The 23,294-nt window shown below is 36.0% G+C and overlaps 2 protein-coding genes across 2 annotated transcripts; both read left to right on the plus strand.

Annotated features, from left to right (window-relative positions):
* Positions 1–3,549: 3,549 nt before the first annotated feature.
* LOC125075406 (zinc finger protein 354A-like) lies at positions 3,550–12,145 on the plus strand. Its single transcript, XM_047687147.1, has 10 exons — positions 3,550–3,765; positions 4,345–4,482; positions 5,074–5,625; positions 7,744–7,938; positions 8,107–8,219; positions 8,421–8,531; positions 10,389–10,592; positions 11,010–11,121; positions 11,612–11,722; positions 11,954–12,145. Exons 1-10 carry the CDS (start codon positions 3,622–3,624, stop codon positions 12,143–12,145), a joined length of 1,872 nt encoding a protein of 623 aa, XP_047543103.1. The 5' UTR covers positions 3,550–3,621.
* Positions 12,146–13,407: 1,262 nt separating this feature from the next.
* LOC125075232 (zinc finger protein 454-like) lies at positions 13,408–23,235 on the plus strand. The gene is made up of 10 exons (XM_047686927.1): positions 13,408–13,644; positions 14,082–14,216; positions 15,387–15,863; positions 16,725–16,916; positions 18,309–18,424; positions 18,665–18,778; positions 19,658–19,861; positions 21,263–21,374; positions 22,038–22,151; positions 22,348–23,235. Exons 1-10 carry the CDS (start codon positions 13,501–13,503, stop codon positions 22,534–22,536), a joined length of 1,797 nt encoding a protein of 598 aa, XP_047542883.1. The 5' UTR covers positions 13,408–13,500; the 3' UTR covers positions 22,537–23,235.
* The last annotated feature ends 59 nt before the right edge of the window (positions 23,236–23,294 follow it).

The raw sequence follows: 23,294 nt of genomic DNA on the forward strand, positions 1-23,294 counted from the left end.
GTCGGCTCCGTGTGTCTAATGTAAAATTTAAATAAATTGAGATACATATATTTGATGTTTAATTTAATAAAAACATCGAAAAAACGAATCCCGGTTAAGGACTTTAATCAGCTAGAATCATTGAACTACTTACTGCTAATTGTATGTTAATTTTTATATCTAAATGGAATGTATAGCAACTAAATATTAGTATACGTGCCAGATGGAGATTTTGATAGAAGAGAGAATAAATCAATAAATATTGGACACCATCACATACATTACTCCGCTCCCAATGTAAGTAGCTAAAGCACTTGTGTTATGGAAAATCAGAAGTAACGACGGTACCACATAAACCCAGACCCAAGATAACGTAGAAAACTAATGAACTTTTTCTACATCGACTCAGTCGGGAATCGAACCAGGGACGTCGGAGTGGCGTACCCATGAAAAACGTTGTACACACTTCTCGATCACGGAGGTACTTCGCCAATGCGCCACCACCCTTAGGAATTATACGTCGTGCCAAGTAAAGGAGAACATCGTGGTTAATAATCTAAAAGTATTGGATGAAGAACAGCTATAACACATAAATTAATCTTCCACAATACCTCGAAATCGTTCTCATTGCCATTGAATAAATTATAGAAGTAAGCACATACTCAACGACGTTAAGTAAATAATCCATATTTGAAGATATTTGTGTCGAGCAAAAATTACAATAAAATGACGTTCAACAGATGTTTTTAATAAGCTTAAACACACAAATATCTTGGTATTTCTCCTTGCTAATAATTTAAGGTAATTTAATTGTACGATTCAAGAAGAAGATTTTACTTTACGAATTGCCTTTTAAATTTTAAGTAATTAGTTCTATACATTAATTGAAACTGTTATTTTGTATTTTTGTCCTCTATGTATTTAATAACAATTCCGAATGAGACGAAACATTAGTGAATTGTTGTTGAAACCCAAAGAACCGGTGTCTTTTGGTTCGTTGCATCCGTATGTTTGATCTCCAAATTAATTATTATAAGTAGCTTCTTAATAAGAGCTTCTTGTTCTAACGGTATTATTTGGTGGTAGAGTTTTTGTGTAAGGCCGTCTGGGTATTTATCACCCACTCATCGGCTGTTCTGCCGCCAAACAGCAATTTGTACTTAGTATACTGTTATGTTCCGCTTTGAAGGTTGAGGGAGTGGTGACCACTTAACATCAGGTTGCTCATTTTTCCATATCTATTACGTAAAAAAATTAACGTTTTGAAGCCGGTGAAACCACATATTCGATAAGTCCATGTTGTTAAAAGAACCAACTTCATATCTCACTCGTAACCAGATTTACTGACATGCTATTTTGATACGTATATCCATGAAATGTTATCATTATTGTAATCAGTTTCAAATAACGTTTTCTGACATTTCATAATGGTCTTTCGCGATGAGTTTTGAGTTTGTTTTTATAGAAAAGCTTTAGAGGATCATATACCCTTAATCAGCGATAAAGTTTTATTCATACTAGCTATAGAGATGAGTAAAAACTATAACTATTGCTTAATACTTGGTTATATATAATAAATTCGTCAGTGTTATTACAAGCAGAAGCAGGTGCCATTTTTTATCCCATGATTGAAGGCGTATTGATGTTGTAAAGAGCAGTTTATTCTATTACCAAGTCCTATATACATGGGAGAAAGTACGCTGACCATTTGGTGGTCCATATACTCCGCATTCCCTAGATAAATAAAAAGAAGATAAAATCAAATCCACTACACTGGAGATATATATAATTATTTGGACATTTATAAGAAGAGAGTTATAAATATTCCATACTAAATTAACACGAAATCAAAGCAAAAAAAACAACTGCCTAGATGATCCAGTAGGACACGAGCATCTTACACGATATACAAGCATATCTGTTCATGTGAATCAGTTCTAGCAATAATTAAATCATCACAAACTCGAGAATTCACCAAAATGTACTGTTGTACACTTAGTAAGTGTACACTATCTCCATTGGAAGAGAAAACACACCTAATATTGTAAATTTTCTTATAAATAAATGTTTAGTGACATTAACGTTTTTTATTTACTATTAATAATATAATATTAAAAATATATTTATACTGTTTCGTGACTAGTTCTCACGGAGAACAATAAAAAATAATATGTAATAAATATAAGCTAAAAATTATATTTAATTATTGTTTATAATACTTTTAGTCAGTAGAATGAAAAGGATAGGATAGAAAATAGGCTGTTCGGATTTAATATACAAATCTTATATGTTTGGGATCAATTCGCAGTAGTATATAATATATATACTTAAAATATATATATAGATGATACGTGGATACCACCGTACAATAGGCACCAATGAGGCGCCGTAAGAAATATTAAATCGTCAATGCGCCACCAATGTTGGGAACTAAGATGTCCTTTATGCGTGCAGTTACGCTGTACCAGCGTTACTATCGCCAATGGAGACGAGAAGACGATGTGTTACATTATTAATAAAGGCTATTAACTATTTATCTAGAATCCAAGTGTTTCAACTGCGACATAAACATATATAAAACAAGAGACGACTTTTTACATTGTTTGTTTTTCGGTCTGTAGATTCAGACTTTTAAATCGTTTAATCCTAACGTTATATGATTACACGAAATTATAATTTTATTTTTACACAATTTCGGACTTCAATAAGTAATGAGATTTAATATTGTGTATTGTTACAGACTTTTAATATTGATTCTTAACATAACTTGTTAACTGAAAACTATATGATATTCATGTAGTATATATCAAATGATTTTCATATTGATTAAAAAAATATTTATTTTACACCTACTGCGTAATTGTGCCATACTTGCGACTACTACGTAGAACATTGTGATGAATAATCTCAAAAGCTTAGCATATTTAAAACATGTACATTAGATATCGGGGAGATTTGAATTTTACCGATAGTAACTTTGATTTTATTTTTCTTTTTGGGATAGGCAGTAGTATGTGTATATTGTTCCTAATAACTTTTATGAAACCATTTAAATTATCGTTAACATAGTTTTTTTATTTAGAATTACAATTTACAATAAAAAAAAATGGCTTTTTATAAGTATATTATGACAGTGTTAATTCATTTGGTTTGGCTCAATACTAAAAATATTATATTATAAATAGCATGAATACTGCCGCGTATGGCGATTACTTTTATCGAAATTATATAAATAACGGTTTTTGATAAAATTTGAATAAAAAATTTATCCTAATTACTACCTTTTTCGATCGTATTACATGTACATTTTTAAATGTATTTTACTAATCAAACAAAATTGCAATCCATGTGTCCTATATTTAATTTTTAAATTCAAAGGCAACTATAATTCAACATTTTAAAAAAGATGCTGAAAAAGGCATGTCAATTATAACAAAATTTAAGATATGACTCGATAATAACATTATTGTTAATATCGATTTTTACATACATTCATTCAATACACAATACACACATCACTAAGCCGTATATTGTAGTTACTAGTTATGTACGTCACTATTGTGATGACAACAATCGAGGTCGTAAACAAAGATAAAAAAAGATAATGTTAAGTTGAATAAAATATTTCAAATAGTAAATACTATGGATGAAAACCATGAAGCCGTGATACATAGCATTTGTTGCACTTGTTTAAGCGTCGATAGAAAATTAACACAACTCTGTCGAGTTGAAAATGGTGTCAATTGTTTGTTTTTTCTACTTTCTCACGACTCGGAGGCTTATCAGGTATAATTTTTTTTTATTCTAGTACTCTTAAGGGGTCTTTATACGCAGCTTATATGTCGGCTCCATCGTTACACGCTAAGGTATATTTCACAAACCAATAAAAAAAAAGTCTTATTGCATTTGTTTTATACATACGTATTATTTAAATTAGTAATTATTAGATATTCTACCGCCAAACAGCAGTACTCAGTATTGTTGTGTTCCGGTTTGAAGGGTGAGTGAGCCAGTGTAACTACAGGCACATGGGACATAACATTTTAGTTCCCAAGGTTGGTGGCGCATTGGTGATGTAAGGAATGGTTAATATTTCTTATAACGCCATTGTGTCGCCATTGGGCGGTGGTGACCACTTACCATCAGGTGGCCCATTTGCACGTCCGCCCACCGATATCATAAAAAAAAAATTAATGATTTAAATTTGTTAAATACTATCGTTGTTATGTTTTGGTAATTATTATTCATTGAATAGTACTAATATTCGCAAAGTGGCCGAAATTAATTGATGCGTCCACTTTCCAAACTACATAAATATCTAAAGGAAGTCTTTCAAATCTTTTTAATGCTAGTTTAAATTAACAGGCAATGTTCCAAAAGGGAGCTGTTGATCTGCATATCTGCTGGGAGTGCCGCGCTCTGATGCATAGATTCTGCAAGTTCAGGGACCAGGCCTGCATCGCTCAGAAGCAGCTGTCCAGCATCACTGACGGGAGACATGAAGTAATTGATAAAATAAAATTTTACAATATTTGATCAGTAATGACTTTGTCGATAAATTCAAATCAAATCAAAATATTTTTAAATATATTTTATACATTACTTGTTACTTGGTTAGTGGTCACTCGATGCTACAGGCACAAGGGACATCTTAGTCCCCAAGGTTGGTGATGCATTGGCGATGTAAGATATGTTTAATATTATTCTCAGTGCCAATGTCCATGGTCATTGGTGACCACTTACAAAACAGGTGGTCCAATTTGCAAATAACCAACCCATTACATAAATATTTCAACTTCATAGAATCCATGTACTAAATCCATGATAATGCTCGACTCAGTCTAATTTTAATTAAAATATTTTGATTTGGTTGAATGTAGAAATGATGGACCGAAGATTGGCATTGTTCCATTTCACTCTCTCATTCATCACCTCCAGTCACAGATATATTATCTATGTGTCACACAATCCATGCTTGTGGTTGTTGCCTGACGTCCTCCCCCTTACCTTCTATCAATACTGATTCGCTCTGACATTGGCAAAATAATCTGTGCCCTCTCAGCAAAAACATTACTGATAAAAATATATTTTCAGATAAAAATGCAGAATACCCTATCAAAATTATCACAATATCACCGAGACACGTACAACGATACAATAGTATCGAACGATGATATTCCATATAATTTCATTGACTGTGGACCGGATATGGATCATATAAAGACTGAATTTGACAATGATATTCCTCTACTAGAAATACCTATTTTAGAAACAAATCTCGTAGAAAAAACAGTCAATATGAAAGAAAATAACACAGATGATACAAAAGTCAGAGATAATCAACTTAAAATAGAAATAAAACCTCTTTTGAAGAATATAAAATCGAATTTAAAAAAAGAAAATACAGTTGAGAAAGATAGACTGATTAGAAAGAGAAAAAAAATGATCTCCAAAGAGGTTGATAGCTCGGATGAGGAAGTTAATTATTCTACGATTGAAATGTCTGAAAAGGAAATGTTGGAGTGTCGGGAGGCTATGAGGGTTCTGGGGAGCTATGTGAATGCGTCAAATAAATGTGAATCTTGCGTTGAAGGCTTTAAAGACTATAATGAATTGGAGAAACATAATTTGGAGTTACACGTGCAGGTTGGTTCAGGAGGTACTTTGAGTAAGTCTGTCTGGTTAGGTGTCATACACTGATCATTTGTTCACCACCAAAAATTACTTAGAACAATTATTTGACTGGTTTTTAAAATCCATTTTATATTATTAAGTAGAGGTTAAGGAACCCAGTAAAAGTTGTTTTTTTTTAATTGTACTACATAATTGCTGAAAAATATCAAATTAAAATTTAAATAGCGCGCGAAAACGCTACTTTGACAATATGGCGCTGCAATGGGGTCGGTGACGTCACTTGCCTGTATTGTAATCGGTGGCACATATAATCCACATACAGTAGGCAAACGAGGTTAACAAGCAAGTGACGTCATCATGAGCCCGACCAATCAGGAGCGTTTTGTGTCACGTGACAAATGTTTAAAAAAATGCATTATAATTTAGGGATTTTTGAATAAATAAATTATTATTTTTAACTTTCGTTAATAAATAACCATTTTTAAACTCATAATATATACCGATTACAATAATTGACAATTTATTTTTCGCATTGTCAAATAGTCTATTGTGTTCTGGTTTGAAGGGTAAATGAGATTATGTAAGGGGCCATTCATTTATTACATAAGACGATTTAGGGGGAGAGGGGTGTCGACCATGTCTTATGTTTTCTTACAAGGGGGTGGGAAGGAGTCTCGATAGTTCTTAGGTAAGATGAAATGCGTATCGGTATAAAACGATATTTCCATTTCCGTGGCAATGGACGTACCAAAAAATATAGATTATTACTATTAGTACCTTTGGTACGTTCCAAAAAAATTTTTCTTTGAAAAAATAAACCAGACATATATTCATTTTTCCTTTAGATTCTTACGTAATAAATATTAAGCAGGGAGGGGGGGGGGTATTCTTATTTTGTCTTATAATGGAGAGAGGGGTCAAAAACTAGCGAAAATAGTCTTACGTAATAATCGAATGGCTAATAACTACAGACACAAGGGATAAATCTTAGTTCTCAAGATTCGTCTAGGTGATCCTCTTGTATAAAGACCTTCCACCAAGTGATGGGTCTATGTAGTAATATATAACGTCCCGCTATAAACACAGTAATGTTCCAGACCTGATGTAACAAGGTTGAGATGTTTGTATAATATTAATAAATTTTATAAAGGGAGCCGAGATGGCCCAGTGGTTAGAACGCGTGCATCTTAACTGATGATTTAAGGTTCAAACCCAGGCCAGCACCACTGAATTTCATGTGCTTAATGTGTGTTTATAATTCGTCTCGTGCTCGCCGGTGAAGGAAAACATCGTGAGGAAACCTGCATGTGTCTAATTTCAACGAAACTCTGCCACATGTGTATTCCACCATGGTGGAATATGCTCAAAACCTTCTCCTCTAAAGGAGAGGAGGCCTTAAGCCAGCAGTGGGATATTTACACGCTGATAATGTAAAAAAATGTAGTGTAAAGGAATATAATTTGATGGTTTATATGTACAGAGTAATCTCTTCTAATCAATTCTAAAAAATACTGATATATATATATATGCCGAATGAGAAGTAGTATGCCGAACAGTTGGGTTCGGGGATTAATCCGACATTTGTAAGACTATGTGGGCGTGCGATGGAGATATTCACAAAATAAAACGTATTTAATATCGTCTAATCACTGTATTAATTGATTAAATAATCGTACACCACAATAATATCAAAAGATTACAATAATTCATCTCGATTAAGAGCAAATGGGTTTGCAAGCAGCCATCGCATTCGAGTCGCCTGTCAAAACATAACGACTCGCGTTGCCATGACACTTACAACTCCATTCGGGGTGACCCGCTCTTATAAGTAAATCAGCCATCAAATATTATTGCCAACTACTCGATTCATTAATTATCCGAAACAACAACCAAAGTAACCACGCTCCGATATATATATATCATATACATTATTCCTGAGTGCTAAAGGGTTTAAATTTTATTTATATCTAATCATTTTCTTTATTAACTAATTGCACCAATGCAAAGGCAGAATGGGTCGTTATTTTAAAATAATAACGACCCATTCTGTTATCCATCCATTAATTTATAAAATTTCAAAATTTAATAAGCCTTCATTTGGAAATAATAATAATCCTTTTTTTTCCACAGAAGCCAAGGTATATGCAGTGTGACATATGCCTGGTTTATATAAAGTACTGGTGGCTCGCTGAACATAGGAAGGAACACTACACGAGGTACAGGTGCAATTACTGTGAGCATACAACAGCGAATGTTTTGGAAATATTGAAGCACTTGAAGACGGTCCACGGCACCGGCAACGTGGTCTCCAGGATATGGCAGAGAGTAATTATAATTCCATAGTATAAAACAAAGTCGTTTACCGCTGTCTGTACCTATGTATGCTTAGATACCTTACCTATAACACAAAAAAAAACCAAAGATTCATTTATTGAAATTTAGTAACTGGCAATACTAGGATAGTTATAGATATAATATAATTTAAATTTTCAGGTGAAGAGGAGAGCCGTCCAAACGAATCCGGCTCTGAAAACACGAAGGACCGAAAAACCGGAAGTTAAGACGCCTTTTGGATATTTGTGTTACGAGTGCAATAAATATTTTGAGTAAGTTTTTCCAAGATTCTAGTTTTATGGCGAATTAGCTAGCAGACAGCGCTAATGTCTATGGGCTGACTACTCACCATCAGGTGGTATGCAATTCGGCTACACCAAAAAAAATAAAAATTACGATGTTACTATGAATAGGCAAAGTTTACGTCATTAATAATATTGTCGTTTCTAATAACGATTTTTTTTTCGTTTAAGGAACAAGTATCTACGATACAAGCACATATTGAAGTTCCACAGGGAAGGATTCAAGTGCAAAACCTGCGGGAAGACATTCGCGTTCAAGAACACGTTGAACAAGCACGAACAGTGAGTACAGTTTTATCGTTACGATATAATTACAGGAAAGAAATCTAAGAACAAGTCAAATGAACAAACGAAACTCGACTTAAGCGTATATACAATAAGGTTTATTTTAGTTTGTATCTCTAATACTTTCGAAAAACATCTTTTTAAGAAGGCACTTTGAAACGAACGAACGAAACTCGACTTAGAATTATAGGAAATAAGTTCTTTTTTAGGTTGTAATTCTAATCGTCGCGAATTAGGTGTTGGGCTCGAGTTGAGATTCTAGATTGTTTATGTATAGACAAAGTACCAGCGTTGCAGAACTGTCGATAGTTTGACTATCGATAGTTGACTGTGAAAACTATTCAGGATATCGATACTACTATCGATAGTTTATAGATAGTGGACTATCGATATGCAACATTAAGTACATAAAAAAATATTTGTGTGTTGTTACTAAATTCCTTTTGCCTGTATATAGAATTGAAGATACTGCGGTGTCAACAATATTGGGTACAATTTTGATACAAGTATATCCGGCTCGCAGAGGACCAGGATCATAAACGATGTATCTTTCATACTATGAGAGATGTTTTAAATATAAGCAATTACGATGTACCGCGATAGCCTGTTGATGTCACTAAAGCCTCCTCTCTTGGTAAAAAGAAGACTTAGAGCTTATATCACAACGCTATTCCTCCGATAACAGTCTTAACTTGTATATTACTTGTATAATATAATCCGCCATTTTCGGAGACACCATAATGTTTCATATATAAAGAAATTAAGATATTAACTGTCGCTTCTCAATATCCGACATATGTCGGAGGAGCAGGATGCCGAACAGTTGGGTTCGGGGAGTGATCCAACATTTGTAAGACTATGTGGCGTGCAATGGAGATATTCACAAAATAAAACGTATTTAATGTCGTCTAATCAGTGTATTAATTGATTCAATAATCGTACACCACAAATATCAAAGGATTACAATGATTCATCTCGATTAAGAGCGAATGGGTTCGCGGGTAACCATCGCATTCGAGTCGCCTGTCAAAACATAACGGCTCGCGTCGCCATGACACTTACAATTCCATTCGAGGTGACCCGCTCTTAAAAGTAAATCAGCCGTCAAACATTATTGCCACTACTACTGAATACTAACTACTCGATTCATTAATTATCCGAATCAACAACCAAAGTAACTGCGTCCCGTAAAATGTACGGAAAAATATTAATGATTTTATGAGAACATATGGTACTCATAGCATTGGTACAAGGAACAAACACAAACTTGTTACTCCTGTTACTCGACTGCATAGAGTCAGTAGCTCTTTTGTGGGGCAATGTATACGGTTCTACAACAGGATCCCAGAAAGCGTTTAAAATGCCTCTGTTGCTAATTTAAAAAAATGATAAAGAACGCTTGCGTGCGGTTATTCTACTATTATTGAGTTTGTGGTTGATAGCACACTTTAGGGATTAAGCGAGGGCCTCCTGGCTATTGCTTTTCATATTGAATATGTTTAAATAATATAATTGACAAAATACGTGATCGTCTCGGGACGCCCGACAGAAGTGATAAACTGTCCGAAATACGGCTAGCGATGTTAAAGTGAGAGAGGATGCGTCTGCCTACGGCTGTCTTATGCGTAAGAGAAAGACACACAGACTGGCGCCGTAACGCGTTACGTAACGAAGCGGTCTAGCCTCCCATAAGAAGTTATCACTTAAAACAAATTGACCTGCTGAGTTTCTTTCGCCGGTTCTTCTCAGGTCAGGGTATTTTTATTTCAAACCGGTGGTACTGTTTAATTATACAATCAATTAGTAAGTGTGAATAAAGTAATATGATTTGATAGCATTATATAACACTTTCAGAGTCCACGCCCCCCCACTGCCGAGAGAGAAGTGTTCGATATGTGATAAAATGGTGCGCATAGATCGCGTCAAGACTCACGCTCGGATACACAGCGAGAGGAAGCGGTTCGACTGCGTCGCCTGCGATAAGCGCTTCGTATCGCTCGACTCGTACGAGAAGCACTTGAAGAATTCCAGCGTGCACGCCGTGCATGACGTTCACAAGTACGTAGACCCTATTGTAATGGAAGTAGGAACGAAGATAAACAAACCTTAGATTACGTATTTCATGCGATTCGCTAATAACTCAGCTGTATTGTGCACTACTAAGAATTTATGATTAATATATATTTATTTATAATACAACACTATCACACGTAACCGCTTATAATCACTTTAATTTTACTACCGAAGTGCCGATAACAGTTTCGTCGTCGTTAAAAACGCCATTTTTTTCGCAAATCCATAGTGAATATCATAGACTAATCGAGCTCTCGACCAATGATATCGCGTCAATTTGCTGTCAAATGTTGTTTATTTAGCTTTTCTCCACTTATGGTTGGAATAGAGTGTAGATACGCAGTGGTAGAGTACGTAATGACCAAGTAAAATATGTTAAACCTTAATTTTTATTTATTTCAGATATAAATGCACAATGTGTGAAAAGGGCTTTAGGACGATAACGGAGTTGAACGATCATACAAATTACATACACATGAAAAGGACGCATCACAAGTGTCCGATTTGCAATAAGGTAAGCTTAACATTCATGTTGGTTGGATTATAGAGATATCTTGCTATCCCTTTCTAACCCATATTTAAGATAGAGATAGCAATGTCAATGTTTAAGTGTTCAATAGACATTTTTATTGCATGTTTATTTGAAGGAGGATTGTTTATGGTATATGTTGGCGGACGAGCATATGGGCCACTTGATGGAAAGTGATCACCAGCGCCCAGAGACAATGGCGCTGCAAGAAATATTAACCATTCCTTACATCGCCAATGCACCACCGAGTGTGCCTGTAGTTACACTGGCTCACTCACCCTTCACACCGGAATATCTGATGAGTGGGTAGTACCTGCCCAGAAAGGCTTGCACGAAGCCCTAATACCAAGCATATAATATTTGTGTTCAAGGTCATTATAATTCTCGCTGGGGAAAAAGTCTCTTATAAATACTTTTAAACATGAATTTCAATGTAATTGATAATCCTTAGGCATTTATATATTTTATTGAACAGGCGCTAGCGACGCGTCGTGGCGTCACCCGTCACGTACGACGAGCCCACCAGGGTCTCAAGGAGAAAATAGGAGATAAGATACTATGTCAAACGTGTGGAAAGGCGTTCCGGGTAAGTTTGTGAGATATATAATTGATTTAATATGTTAGATATATCATTTCTTAAAGGTAACGCGAATGCGGTACTATTTTGTCTCTACGTTATTGTTGTTTTGGTTTTTTTTTTTTTTTGTTGTCAAAACAAATATTAAAAAACTACTACAAATAAGTATTTATATTCTTACTAGCAACCCGACTGGTGCACAAGTACAGTTTATTAATAAAGAAAATTATATTTTTTTAGGATAAGAAGTGCCTTCAAGAACACGAGTTAATACATACCGGTGAGAGACCTCTGTCTTGTGATATCTGTGGACGCACATTCAGACAGAGCGCCTGTCTGTACACACACAAGCGCAGAGTGCACAAAGTAGCGCCGAAACGTCAGATCACACACACAGAAGATGTTAATGTTTTGGATATTAAAGTGTCATAAAATTGATTGATTCGTTTGAATTGTTTTATTTTATAACGAGCTTTTTTAGGTATCAGCGTTACTTGCCCAAAATTTATAAAATTTTACCTATAGCATACAACCACACACATCCGAGAGGTATGTGTGTGGTTTACGCCCTTGAGCGATGAATTAGAAAATAATAAAGTGTGTCTTTCTCCGGGACTCAAACTATCTCCATACAAAATTTCATCTAAATCGGTTCAGCTGTCTAAGCGTGAAGATAACAGACAGATGTACTTGCTCATTTATATTAGTACTTAGGTATGTATCAATTAAATTATTTCAACTTAAACATGAGTAACAAACGACGTAGAAATAAATTTATATACTTGCAGTTTGCGAATGTACAAACAAATATGGGCGATTCCTATAGCACTCAAATCAAATAAAAATATACTTTATTCAAGTAGGCTTTTACAAGCACTTTTAAATCGTCATTTAACTAACTATTTAAAGTAAAGCTACCACCCGTTCGGAATGTAGATTCTACCGAGAAGAACCGGCAAGAAACTCAGTAGTTACTCATTTTCAACATCTAAGAAAACAGTCATGTTAGTTAAGTACAATTATACATGTATGTTACGTCTCCTGCGTGGAAGTCAACAAGCATTAACTCCACGCTTTTTTTATCATTATATAATCTTCAAGCTCCTCTCTAGCTAGACAACTTAGCCATCAATCTTATACTATAATTACATATTTTGTACCATCACAGGTAATTAAAGTATAATTCAATGTGTATTTGACTTAATAAATCAATATACATTCATAAAACCTAGTAAAGTGTTTATCGAGTAGGTCAGAGATCACGAAATAAAATTGCAACGGATTAAATTAATTCAGTTAACTAGTAAAATTTTATTAGTCCTATAATTATCGTGTATCTGGAAGCGCTCTTAGATATTACCACTGTATTAAGTTGATAAATTATACAAAATCTTTAATTTATATAGTTTATGCTTCTTTGTGGACTCTTTTTTTATGTTATAGGGGGCAAACGAGCAGGAGGCTCACATCATGGAAAGTGATTACCACCGCCCATGGACATCCGCAACAACCGGGGGGTTGCAGGTGCGTTGCCGGTTTCTTCTTAATAATGTCCAATTTTCATTTATTCAATTTAGGCAATGTTAATTGCCACTTAAATTATAACAAAGAGGATGTATGTTAAAATACCTTTGCCTTTTACAAACAAAAATCTGACATTTGACGTATGTCAATGTCTAAAGTAAAATGTCAGATAATCGGTTACTGCACTATTTGTGATGCGGGTTTATTTAATTGTTTGCTTAAATACATAACTACGAAATTTCAATAAAAAAAAGTTATGAAACATGGACGAATCTCTAGTAATAACTGTAAAGAATATTTGTTGTACTTGTTTAAGTATAGACAGAAAGTTAACACGACTTTGCGGCATTGATGATGGTATAAATAATTTGTTTTTTCTACTTTCCTGCGATTCGGAAGCTTATGAGGTGAATGTTAAAATTAATTATTTACCTTCAATAAATAAACTAAAATTAAAATAGTCGTAATGTAAACATAATATTGTACGTTATTTATTTTACGGGGCTCAGTGGAAGCCCGTCTGGAAAGTTAACACCTCTTCGGGCGATCAGCTTGATTTAACTCATCCGGTTTGGACTGAACTGGCTGAGTTGGCTGACTGACAGTCACCCCACTGAGATAGTGTCACTACAGGCACAAGGGACATAACATCTTAGTTCCCAAGGGGCCTTCTGGTCAGTGCCTACCTATTACAAGTATATTTTTTTTTATGATTTTTTATATCTGACATTATAGACACCTACTAACATAAATTTGGATTATTTGAATATGTATTATCTGTCATTATAATAAATAAAACTATAACATTATTCTTAAAAGACAATATTCAAAAATTTTTTTTCAGTTATTATGCTACAAGGAAACAGCAGATCTCCAAATTTGTTGGGAATGTAAAGCGTTGTTGAACCGTCTGTGTAACTTTAGAGACCAGGCTTGCATTTCTCAGAAACATCTAGATAACGTCATTAATGGTACTAACGTAAGTTACTTGAGCGTTTATATAAAAACATTAACTGGAAGCGACATCGTAACATATAAGGACTCTCTTAATAAGATACATAGAGGCGAATATGAATTACTATATTCACTGGTGGGCTGCAAAAATACAGTGCAGTAATATAACGTACCTCAATATACCGAATTCCTCGATTTAACAAATTCTTCGTAATCCCCTTGAACCCTCTATAAGAGTACTCTCTTTATAACAAATTTTCAACTATTAAGAAAAAGTATAAATACCTCAAATTTGTCCAACCCAAAACCTTAAAGTCACAACCAAAAATGTTTGTTACCTACCTAATTGTTTTCAAATAGAAAATATATATAGTGATAAAAATGTGTTATCATTTATTAGTAGAAGTTGTAACAAGATAAGTACGTAATGTTGTGATGAATAAAACAGTTTTTTTACATCTTAATAACGAATTTTAGATCAACCTCAACCCCAACAAAACAAACCTCAGTTTAAGGAAATACTTGATGTAACGAATATTTACTTGTTCCCTTCCGATTTCTTATATCGAGGTTGCACTGTAGTTTTAAAAGTGTTGGGATATTGTTAGGGGCTTGGTTATGATTCATTTTATTAGTATTGTCTTTCCTTTAAATCAAAAATATGTCACAATCCCGACCAACAGGCAGGCTGTAATATAAGCTTGTATTATATAGATTTGTTGGTACAGAGTAACTTCTGATTTTCTTATCGGTTCACCTCGATAGAATCTATATTCTGAACTGGTACTAGCTTTACGTTTAGTAAAATTCAAAAGTGTTTATAACAGTTACTTTAGTATATTTTTGTTTTGATTTATAACCTTCCTCAACCAATGGGCTAAAAATATATTTTTACCATTTATATACCTAATTGGAATGGTACTTGGACTATATTGGACTATGAGATTTGTAGATGTGATTTTAAATTTTTTTAGATATAGTATACAATACTAAAATAGATATTATATAGAAGAAACAGCCTGTAAATTTCCTACTGCTGGGCTACTGCCTCGCCCTTTTTTCTGTGAAATTCTGTGCATTAAACAATTCTTGTTCAACTACCACTTTCATTTTATTTCTACTACTAAAGTGGTTTATGTATCTTCACTTCAGTTCATTAGATCGACTTTTAATTTAATGTTGTTTAAAATTACAGAAGAACCAGCACTATTGCCTATCTAATTTGTCTAACAGCCATCAAAATTCATATGACTATGAATATATTACAGCTGACGTTAACGACATCAAAGATGAAGACTGCGACTCGATTAAAAGTGAGAGTGATGCAGAGTTCCTGGTCTTTCCAGACTTGATTAACGATTCAGATGAAGGAACAGATGATGATAGGGATTTATTAGTTGAATGCGATAAAAGTTCAGTACTAACAACTAGAGGAGACGTTGAGAATGTCTTAGATGTAGACAGAGATAAGGATCCAATCAGAAAGATTATAGTGGAAGAAAATATTAATTATACAACAATTAAAATGAATGAACGGGAACTGAAAAAGAGTTTTCAAGATAGGAAGTCGGTGCAGAGTTTTGTTGAAGCTTTGTTCAAGTGTGATACGTGCGTAGAAGTGTTTAGAGATGAAACGGAATATCAGGCGCATATGAACGAGGCGCATAGGAAGGTAAGTCTATCTCAAGCCTATCTCATACATTCATAGATATGTCTTGGGTTACCCGGGACCGGTTGGAACAAAGTTGCTTTTGTTGTATATAATGCATTAGATAACAGACACAAAATTAACACATTCAATAAATTAGTATTACTTGGTGGTAGGGCTTTGTGTAAGCCCGTCTGGGTAGGTACCACCCACTCATCAGATATTCTACCGTCAAACAGCAGTACTCGGTATTGTTGTGTTCCGGTTTGAAGGGTGATTGAGCCAGTAACTACAGGTACAAGGGACGTAAAATCTTAGTTCCCAAGGTTTGTGGCGCTTTGGTGATGTAAGGAATGGTTAATATTTCTTACAACGCCATTGTCTATGGGGGGTGGTGATCACTTATCAAGTGGCCCATTTGCTCGTCCGATATAATAAAAAAAATTATAGCAATGTTTGAGAGTAATTATATGGAAATAAACGTAAGGATGTAGGTTACATTTCACCGCACTTGCAAATTTTGACGGACTGTATCGGATTATGATGGGAATGTATTTGTTAGCACACTCACTTGTGTGCTATGGTATGTCCAAGGCGGGCTATAACAACCAAACGAAGGCGAATTCAATTCAAAATCAAGGTTGTCACCTTGTCGATTTTGTTTGGTTCGGTTTATAAAGCCGGAACGAGTCGTGAGCAAAGATGGGCACTATGGGGTTCTTGCATGTAAACTTCATAAAACAAATTACAGTCGCCGGATGAAAACGGATAGTCCAATTGACGACAGGCATCAACTGACGGACCAATCGACTCGACTCACGACTCTTGCCCCTTCATATAATTCGACCAGAACGCGCTTTCAACTTTATTTTTTTTTCTTACCAGCTCCCGAAACACAAGAAGTGTGACATTTGCCAAGTGTACGTGAAACGGAGATGGTACGACGAACACAGGAGCGATCACTATCTGAAGTACCAGTGCCATTTCTGCGACCATATGTCGTATAACGTCATCGTTATATTGAAACATTTGAAGATCGGTCACGCTGTTAAGAACATACCGAAGGAAATTCGGAAGGTAAGACATCTATATACTAATATCATGAAGAGATAAGTATTTTTTAATCGATAAACTAACTACTTAATCATTAGCAAAGTTTTATCTAGAAGTACGAATACAACTTACAAACGCGACGCGGTTTAGGAGTTGGTTTATAATATTTCAGCTTGAAATCTCTTGGTATTTGTAAAGAAAAACGCTGCGGATCTGCTTTATCCGCGTGCGTGTATGTCTGAATGTTCTCTTATAGTCACAAATTTAATTTCACGTGGGCGAAGTCGAGCTAGCAGCTCCGAGTGCAATCAGTGTACAGGAGATTTCTACTTCACCAAAAAAATATATTTTTAAGTGAACTCCCGGGCCGCCTCACCGATGGCCCAAGTATTGAACATCACAGTCGCACCCCATAACGTGCGGTGCCGTGTTTTTTTGAAGCTTCTAACCTAAATTAAGGTGGTCCTGCAAGCTATTATAATATTTTTGGTTAGATTAGTGGTTAGTTTATGTGGAAATGTTTTTACTTGGCGTGGGTCCGATGGCACAGGGAATACGAAATCCGTCGATATTTTCAAATATGACAGTTTTTTGGTAGTCTATGTTTTCCATATCCTCGTGTCCTAATAAAAATGTCTATAATGAATAAGCTACAAGATTTCATGGTTACATTTTGTGAATTTTCAAAAACGGTAAAGCAGTTGTCTTTTATCCACAAACAGAAGCACCTTAAAAAACTTTCATCCTGTTTCACGAAATGACAAATTTCTATACAATCATTCATACCCAATTTAACCCCGTTAGGAAATTAGTTTTGAAAAATCCTTTCTCAGTGCTGATCTACATTCCAATAGGTATTTATTGTCAAAATTTTCTAGTTGTAAGGCCCACTGGTTTAGTCTGCGTTATATGCCAGACAGTCAGTTAAAAAAAAATTAAGTATTGGGCTATACCTTTCTCAATCACTGGGCTATTGAAGACATAAATGTCTTTTTAAATCGTCCGGTTTATATATGCATAAATTAACTGTAATCATGTGAAGCCGGGGGAAGTTGCTAGATTGTTATAATTTACACTGGAAGGAATCTGCGGGACGAATTTATGATTGTTGTAAGAACTAAGAATTATAATTAATTATATTACACTGGTCACTCAACTTGAATAGATTCGATAAATATACGTTATATTGATTTAAACATATATATCATTTACAAAAAAATCTAGACAGCGCGATTTACAAATTTCAAAAAATAAATCAACGCCATCTAGCGACATACAACGAAAACATACTTTACTCTTAAAATTTATGTAAAGCAACGGACATCATTGATTACCAAAAGTAATGTTATTGTTATTGGACCCTTTTAGCACAAGGACACAGAACTTACGTAACGTAAATGTATTTTTTTTTTGTAGTTACGAAAGAGATCATATTTAAAGAATCCAGGCCTGAAGCCTTGGTTGGCGGACGTGTCGCCGGACAAACACACGTCGGTCGGCTACGTGTGTTCGAAGTGCAATGAATTATTCGAGTGAGTATTTTAATAAAATGGTCGTCTTTTGTTGATGGTAGGACTGTTCAAGCAAGTGGTAGATACAATCCAACACAAGCATATCGGACATTCTACCGCCAAACAGAAATACTTAGTATTTTTAATTTTGCCGATTCATAAATTATGATCGGCAAAAAATCCTTTAAACTGAGATTCTTGTGACGACAAGAATGTCAGTTAAAAGGATTTTTTGTTTAAATGTTTATTTAAATATTTCAGCACCAAGAAACAGAGAACGCTCCACATACAGAAAGTTCACAAACAGCCCGACTTTAAGTGCTCCACGTGCGGGAAAACATTCACTGGCTCGTACAACTTAAGGAATCATGAACGGTGGGTTACGTCTTAACAAAATGATAAGGTCGTCGGATACCACAGCTGGGGTGACGTCACGTCCACTGTGTTGGGAGAAAGTTTTGGAAACACACGTGGATTTACTTGGTGGTAGGGCTTTGTGCAAGCCCGCCTGGGTAGGTACGACCCATTCATCAGATATTCTACCGCCAAACAGCAGTACTCAGTTGTCAGTACTCATTGTCGTGTTCCGGTTTGAAGGGTGAGTGAGCCAGTGTAACTACTGGCACAAGGGACGTAACATCTTAGTTTATTAAGGTTGGTGGCGCATTGGTGATGTAAGGAATGGTGAATATTTTCTACAGCGCCATTGTCTATGCGCAGTGGTGATCACTTACCATCAGAGCAAATGGGCCACCCATTTGCTCGTCCGCCTACCGATATCATAAAAAACAAGATTTTCCTACGACACATGTATGCCTCACGATTCCTCGAGCCCCAAGTGCGAGATGAACTTTAAGCACAAATCTTATATATTAATAGCGTAAGCCGATTCATGTCCCAGTGAATATGGGACGATAGCTGCACGTAAAGGATCGGTTATGGTCTCACGAAGAGCTCCAGCTGTGGATGAGCAATTAAAGGGGATAAATTTATTAAATTGTTACGTTTTAACAAAGAATTAATTTTAAAGAGCCAAAAAACGTTATGGCTGGGCAGAGAGCGGCCTTTGACTATAAAAAAAAAAAAAAAAATTTCAGACGTCATCAGTTTTCAATGAAATTAAATCAAAACAAAACCTGTCAAAGGTTTCGAAATTTGAAAAAAAACTGTCGAATTGCGACCCTCTAGTATATATTATCTGTGTTGTTTAAAATTAACTTCTTTATTTATTTATCTTTTTAATAATAATTCCAGCCTGCACACGGGCACTCTGCCCCGACAGCCGTGCCCGATATGCGGGAAGTTGATCCGGTACGACACAATGAAGGCGCACCTGAAAGTTCACGGCGAAAGGCAGAGTGTGAAATGTTTCGAATGTAACAAATCATTCGTTTCGCATTCGTCGTATGTTCATCACCTAAAGTTCACGAAGACGCACGCCGGAAACGACGCGTTTAGGTAAGGTTTGAGAAGTTCAACTTCCTATGGGAGGGTGAAGCGTTCCGTTACGTAACGCGTTACGGCGTCAGTCTGTCTGGCGTCTCTTTCTCCTCCTCTCCCCACTTTACAGTGATAGTTTTAAGTTATCACCTCTGTCCGGCGTTCCGAGACGCACATTTATTTGGTTTTTTTTTTTTATAGACAGATATGTTGGATGGAAATATTTATCTACGTCCATTCTGAGTATTAGTGCTAAAAGGGCCGATATCAATAACCCTTACTTTTGGTAATCAGCATGAACACCATGGAGAGATAACATTTGTGTTATATCTCTACGTAAGACAAAGTCGTTTTCCGTCCATAATTCATTACATTGCTGCTGGGCTAAGGCCTCCTCTCCCTTTGAGGAGAAGTTTTGGAGCGTATTCCTTAACGCTGCTCCAATACACATGTGGCAGAATTTCGTTGAAATTAGACACATGCAGGGTTTCCTCACGATGTTTTCTTTTACCGAGCACGAGATGAATTATAAACCCAAATTAAGCACATGATAATTCAGTGGTGCATGCCTGGGTTTGAACCTGAAATCATCGGTTAAGATGCACGCGTTCCATGCCATCTCGGCTCTTCCGTCCGTATGCTTGGATTTTTTAAACTATGCAACGGATCTTTTTTTTTATATACTTAGACAGATCAGCATATGGTCTACCTTATGGTAAATTGTCGCCAATGACTATGCTATAAAAAATGGTAACCAATTCGGACGTCAATGCGCCACCGACCTTAGGTATTGAGATATTACATCCCTTGTGTCTATATTTACACTGGCTTACTTTCCTAGCAGTGAAATATGTTGTGTGTGGCTAGTACCGTAGTATTTGTAGTCTACCCAGCCCAAAGCTCTACGGTAAAGTAAAGTGTGTTGTCATATTTTATTATTATGTCGATGACCATTACCGTCTTTACCATAGGGCACGTGCTCAGGGCCCCCATCCTGAGAGGGCCCCGGATAAACAACAATTTCCTTCATAGGGTTGAGCTCACGTTGATGTTTATATTCGAAAGTGATGTTTGTAAGAAATAACTAAAATATTTATCACAAATGCCTATAAAATAGCCATAAGATTGTACAACCAATCAGATTCCTATGAATTTACGGAAATTACCACACCGTTTATTTGAAACTATCGTTAAGGCCTGGCCATAAGCAAATTATGGGTACATGGTAGTAAATATCTACCAAAAGGGCCCTAAATTCAAAAGTAGCCCCAGCATAGCTTGAGACGGCTCTGTCGATGACCTCCCAAACGATTTTTTCAACAGAAAATTCTGGAATAATGCACCCAATAGTTAGATACCAATGTTAGTGTGTCTTGGTGTTTACAAATATCTCACAAGTGTTCATTCTGACTGTTCCAGAATCCGATGTCCGATTTGCAAGAGAGGTTTCCGTACGAAGGCCGATCGACAGGATCACATCAACTACCGTCACATGGGGCGGAGCAACCACAAATGTCCGGTTTGTGATAAGGTCAGTGAGGATTCTATATTGTGTGAGAGAGTACCTAAACTGAAAAAAAAAACGACTGTGGGTTCACGGTCACGGTTAGAGAATATCAACTGTTGCTATCAAATATTTATGGCGGATATCAATGATATGATATCAAATCTGACGACGACGACCTCCGTGGTCGAGTAGTGTGTACACCGGTTTTCATGGGTACGCCACTCTGAGGTCCCGGGTTCGATTCCCGGCCGAGTCGATGTAGAAAAAGTTCATTAGTTTTCTATGTTGTCTTGGGTCTGGGTGTCTGTGGTACCGTCGTTACTTCTGATTTCCACAGCACAAGTGCTTTAGCTACTTACATTGGGATCAGAGTAATGTATGTGACGTTGTCCAATATTTATTTATTTATTTAAATAAAAAAAAAATTAAACAAAACATTTGAAAAATATTTCAAAAAGTTGGTCCTCTGCGAGGCGGATGTTGTAAATTTTGTCGTAAACCTGACGCACAGTGCTTTATATTTTTTGTTCTTCTAGATACATGTACATGTCACTAAACATTTGAAGCGTCAATGTTAAAGGTCGCAAGTTCGATCCTGACCCCTTGATATTAATAATTCCTTAAAATGGGGGATTGCTATTGTTCGTTTGATTTGAACATGAATTAAAAATAAATTATCTATTCTAGATTATGTCATCGGGCAGGTTGCTTACCCGTCACTTAAAGTACACGCACTACGGCGAAAAGAAGGAGACGGTGCGGAAAATATACTTATGTCAAACTTGTGGGAAAGTTTGCCGGGTGAGACTGAATTGTCATTATACTTAGCTTTCCTTATTAATACATTAGAATTATTATATTATATATTTGTGTTTAGTTCCAAGATTTGTGTTTTTTTTTTATGTTTGGGATGTACATAATGTACACCCCAAACATAAAAAAAAAACAGAAATATAATATTAACAATAACAATGAATAGTTGTGTTATTTTTTTCAGGATACGACAGCGTTAAGAGAACACGAATTCATACATACAGGAGACAAGCCGCTGACGTGCGACCTCTGCGGTAAACGCTACCGGAGGAGCGGTGCGCTTTGCACACACAAGAGACTCGCCCACAGAGTCATATCGAAGAGATTACTACTGAAGCACACGGAAACACACGTCGAGGATATTGAGGAGTAATTCAGTTATATCCAATTTCGACTGCAAGTCAAAGTTGTATTCCCTGACTTTTGCAATTCAAGGGACTGGAAAAAGAGGTTTTACTCGGTGGTAGGGCTTTGCGCAAGCCCGTCTGGGTAGGTACCACCCACTCATCAGATATTCTATCGCCAAACAGTAGTACTCAGTATGCTTGTGTTCCGGTTTGAAGGGTGTGTAAGCAGTGACTACAGTCACAAGGGACAAAACATCTTTGTTCCCAAGGTCGGTGGCGCGTTGGTGATGTAAGCAATGGTTAATATTACTTACAACCGTAAGTAAAACCGTCCTCTCCGGGAGCTTTCTTGGGCCTTATAGTTTAGCACTAAACCAATCACCTAAGTGGTGACCACCATACACTTTGGCACTGTAAGCAGTAGTAATCGTCTCTTACGCCAATGTGCACCAACCTTGGAAACTATGATGTAATCCTTTGACCATGAAGTCCCATTGGCTCATTCACCTTCATCCATAAAAGCTGAAGACTAAACAAAATAAGTGATGAGTATGTGGTACCTACTCAGACGGGCTTGCACAGCACTGCCATCAATTTCAATACCTAAAACAGAGATCAGAGGGTCAGAGACCCGATCTGGCAATTAATCGCTTTAGTCACATGGTCAATTCTTGGTGATAGTCCGGAGTTAGGTAGTTGTCCTGCCTGCACTCATTGCGTTTCCTTAAAAATGGCCGCCTTGGACATAAATATGACATCAGGCTACATTATGTGTAAATAGAAA

Source organism: Vanessa atalanta, chromosome 30, assembly GCF_905147765.1.
Source record: "Vanessa atalanta chromosome 30, ilVanAtal1.2, whole genome shotgun sequence".
NCBI classification, from domain to species: Eukaryota; Metazoa; Arthropoda; class Insecta; order Lepidoptera; family Nymphalidae; genus Vanessa; species Vanessa atalanta.

Excerpts from the sequence above, each read along its gene's own strand:
- LOC125075232 (XM_047686927.1), top strand. The coding sequence starts at position 13,501 with ATGGACGAATCTCTAGTAATAACTGTAAAGAATATTTGTTGTACTTGT. Across the intron at positions 14,217-15,386 it reads ACGTCATTAATGGTACTAAC|AAGAACCAGCACTATTGCCT; the intron begins GTAAGTTACTTG and ends TTAAAATTACAG. Across the intron at positions 15,864-16,724 it reads TGAACGAGGCGCATAGGAAG|CTCCCGAAACACAAGAAGTG; the intron begins GTAAGTCTATCT and ends TTTTCTTACCAG.
- LOC125075406 (XM_047687147.1), top strand. The coding sequence starts at position 3,622 with ATGGATGAAAACCATGAAGCCGTGATACATAGCATTTGTTGCACTTGT. Across the intron at positions 3,766-4,344 it reads ACGACTCGGAGGCTTATCAG|GCAATGTTCCAAAAGGGAGC; the intron begins GTATAATTTTTT and ends TTAAATTAACAG. Across the intron at positions 4,483-5,073 it reads TCACTGACGGGAGACATGAA|ATAAAAATGCAGAATACCCT; the intron begins GTAATTGATAAA and ends ATATATTTTCAG.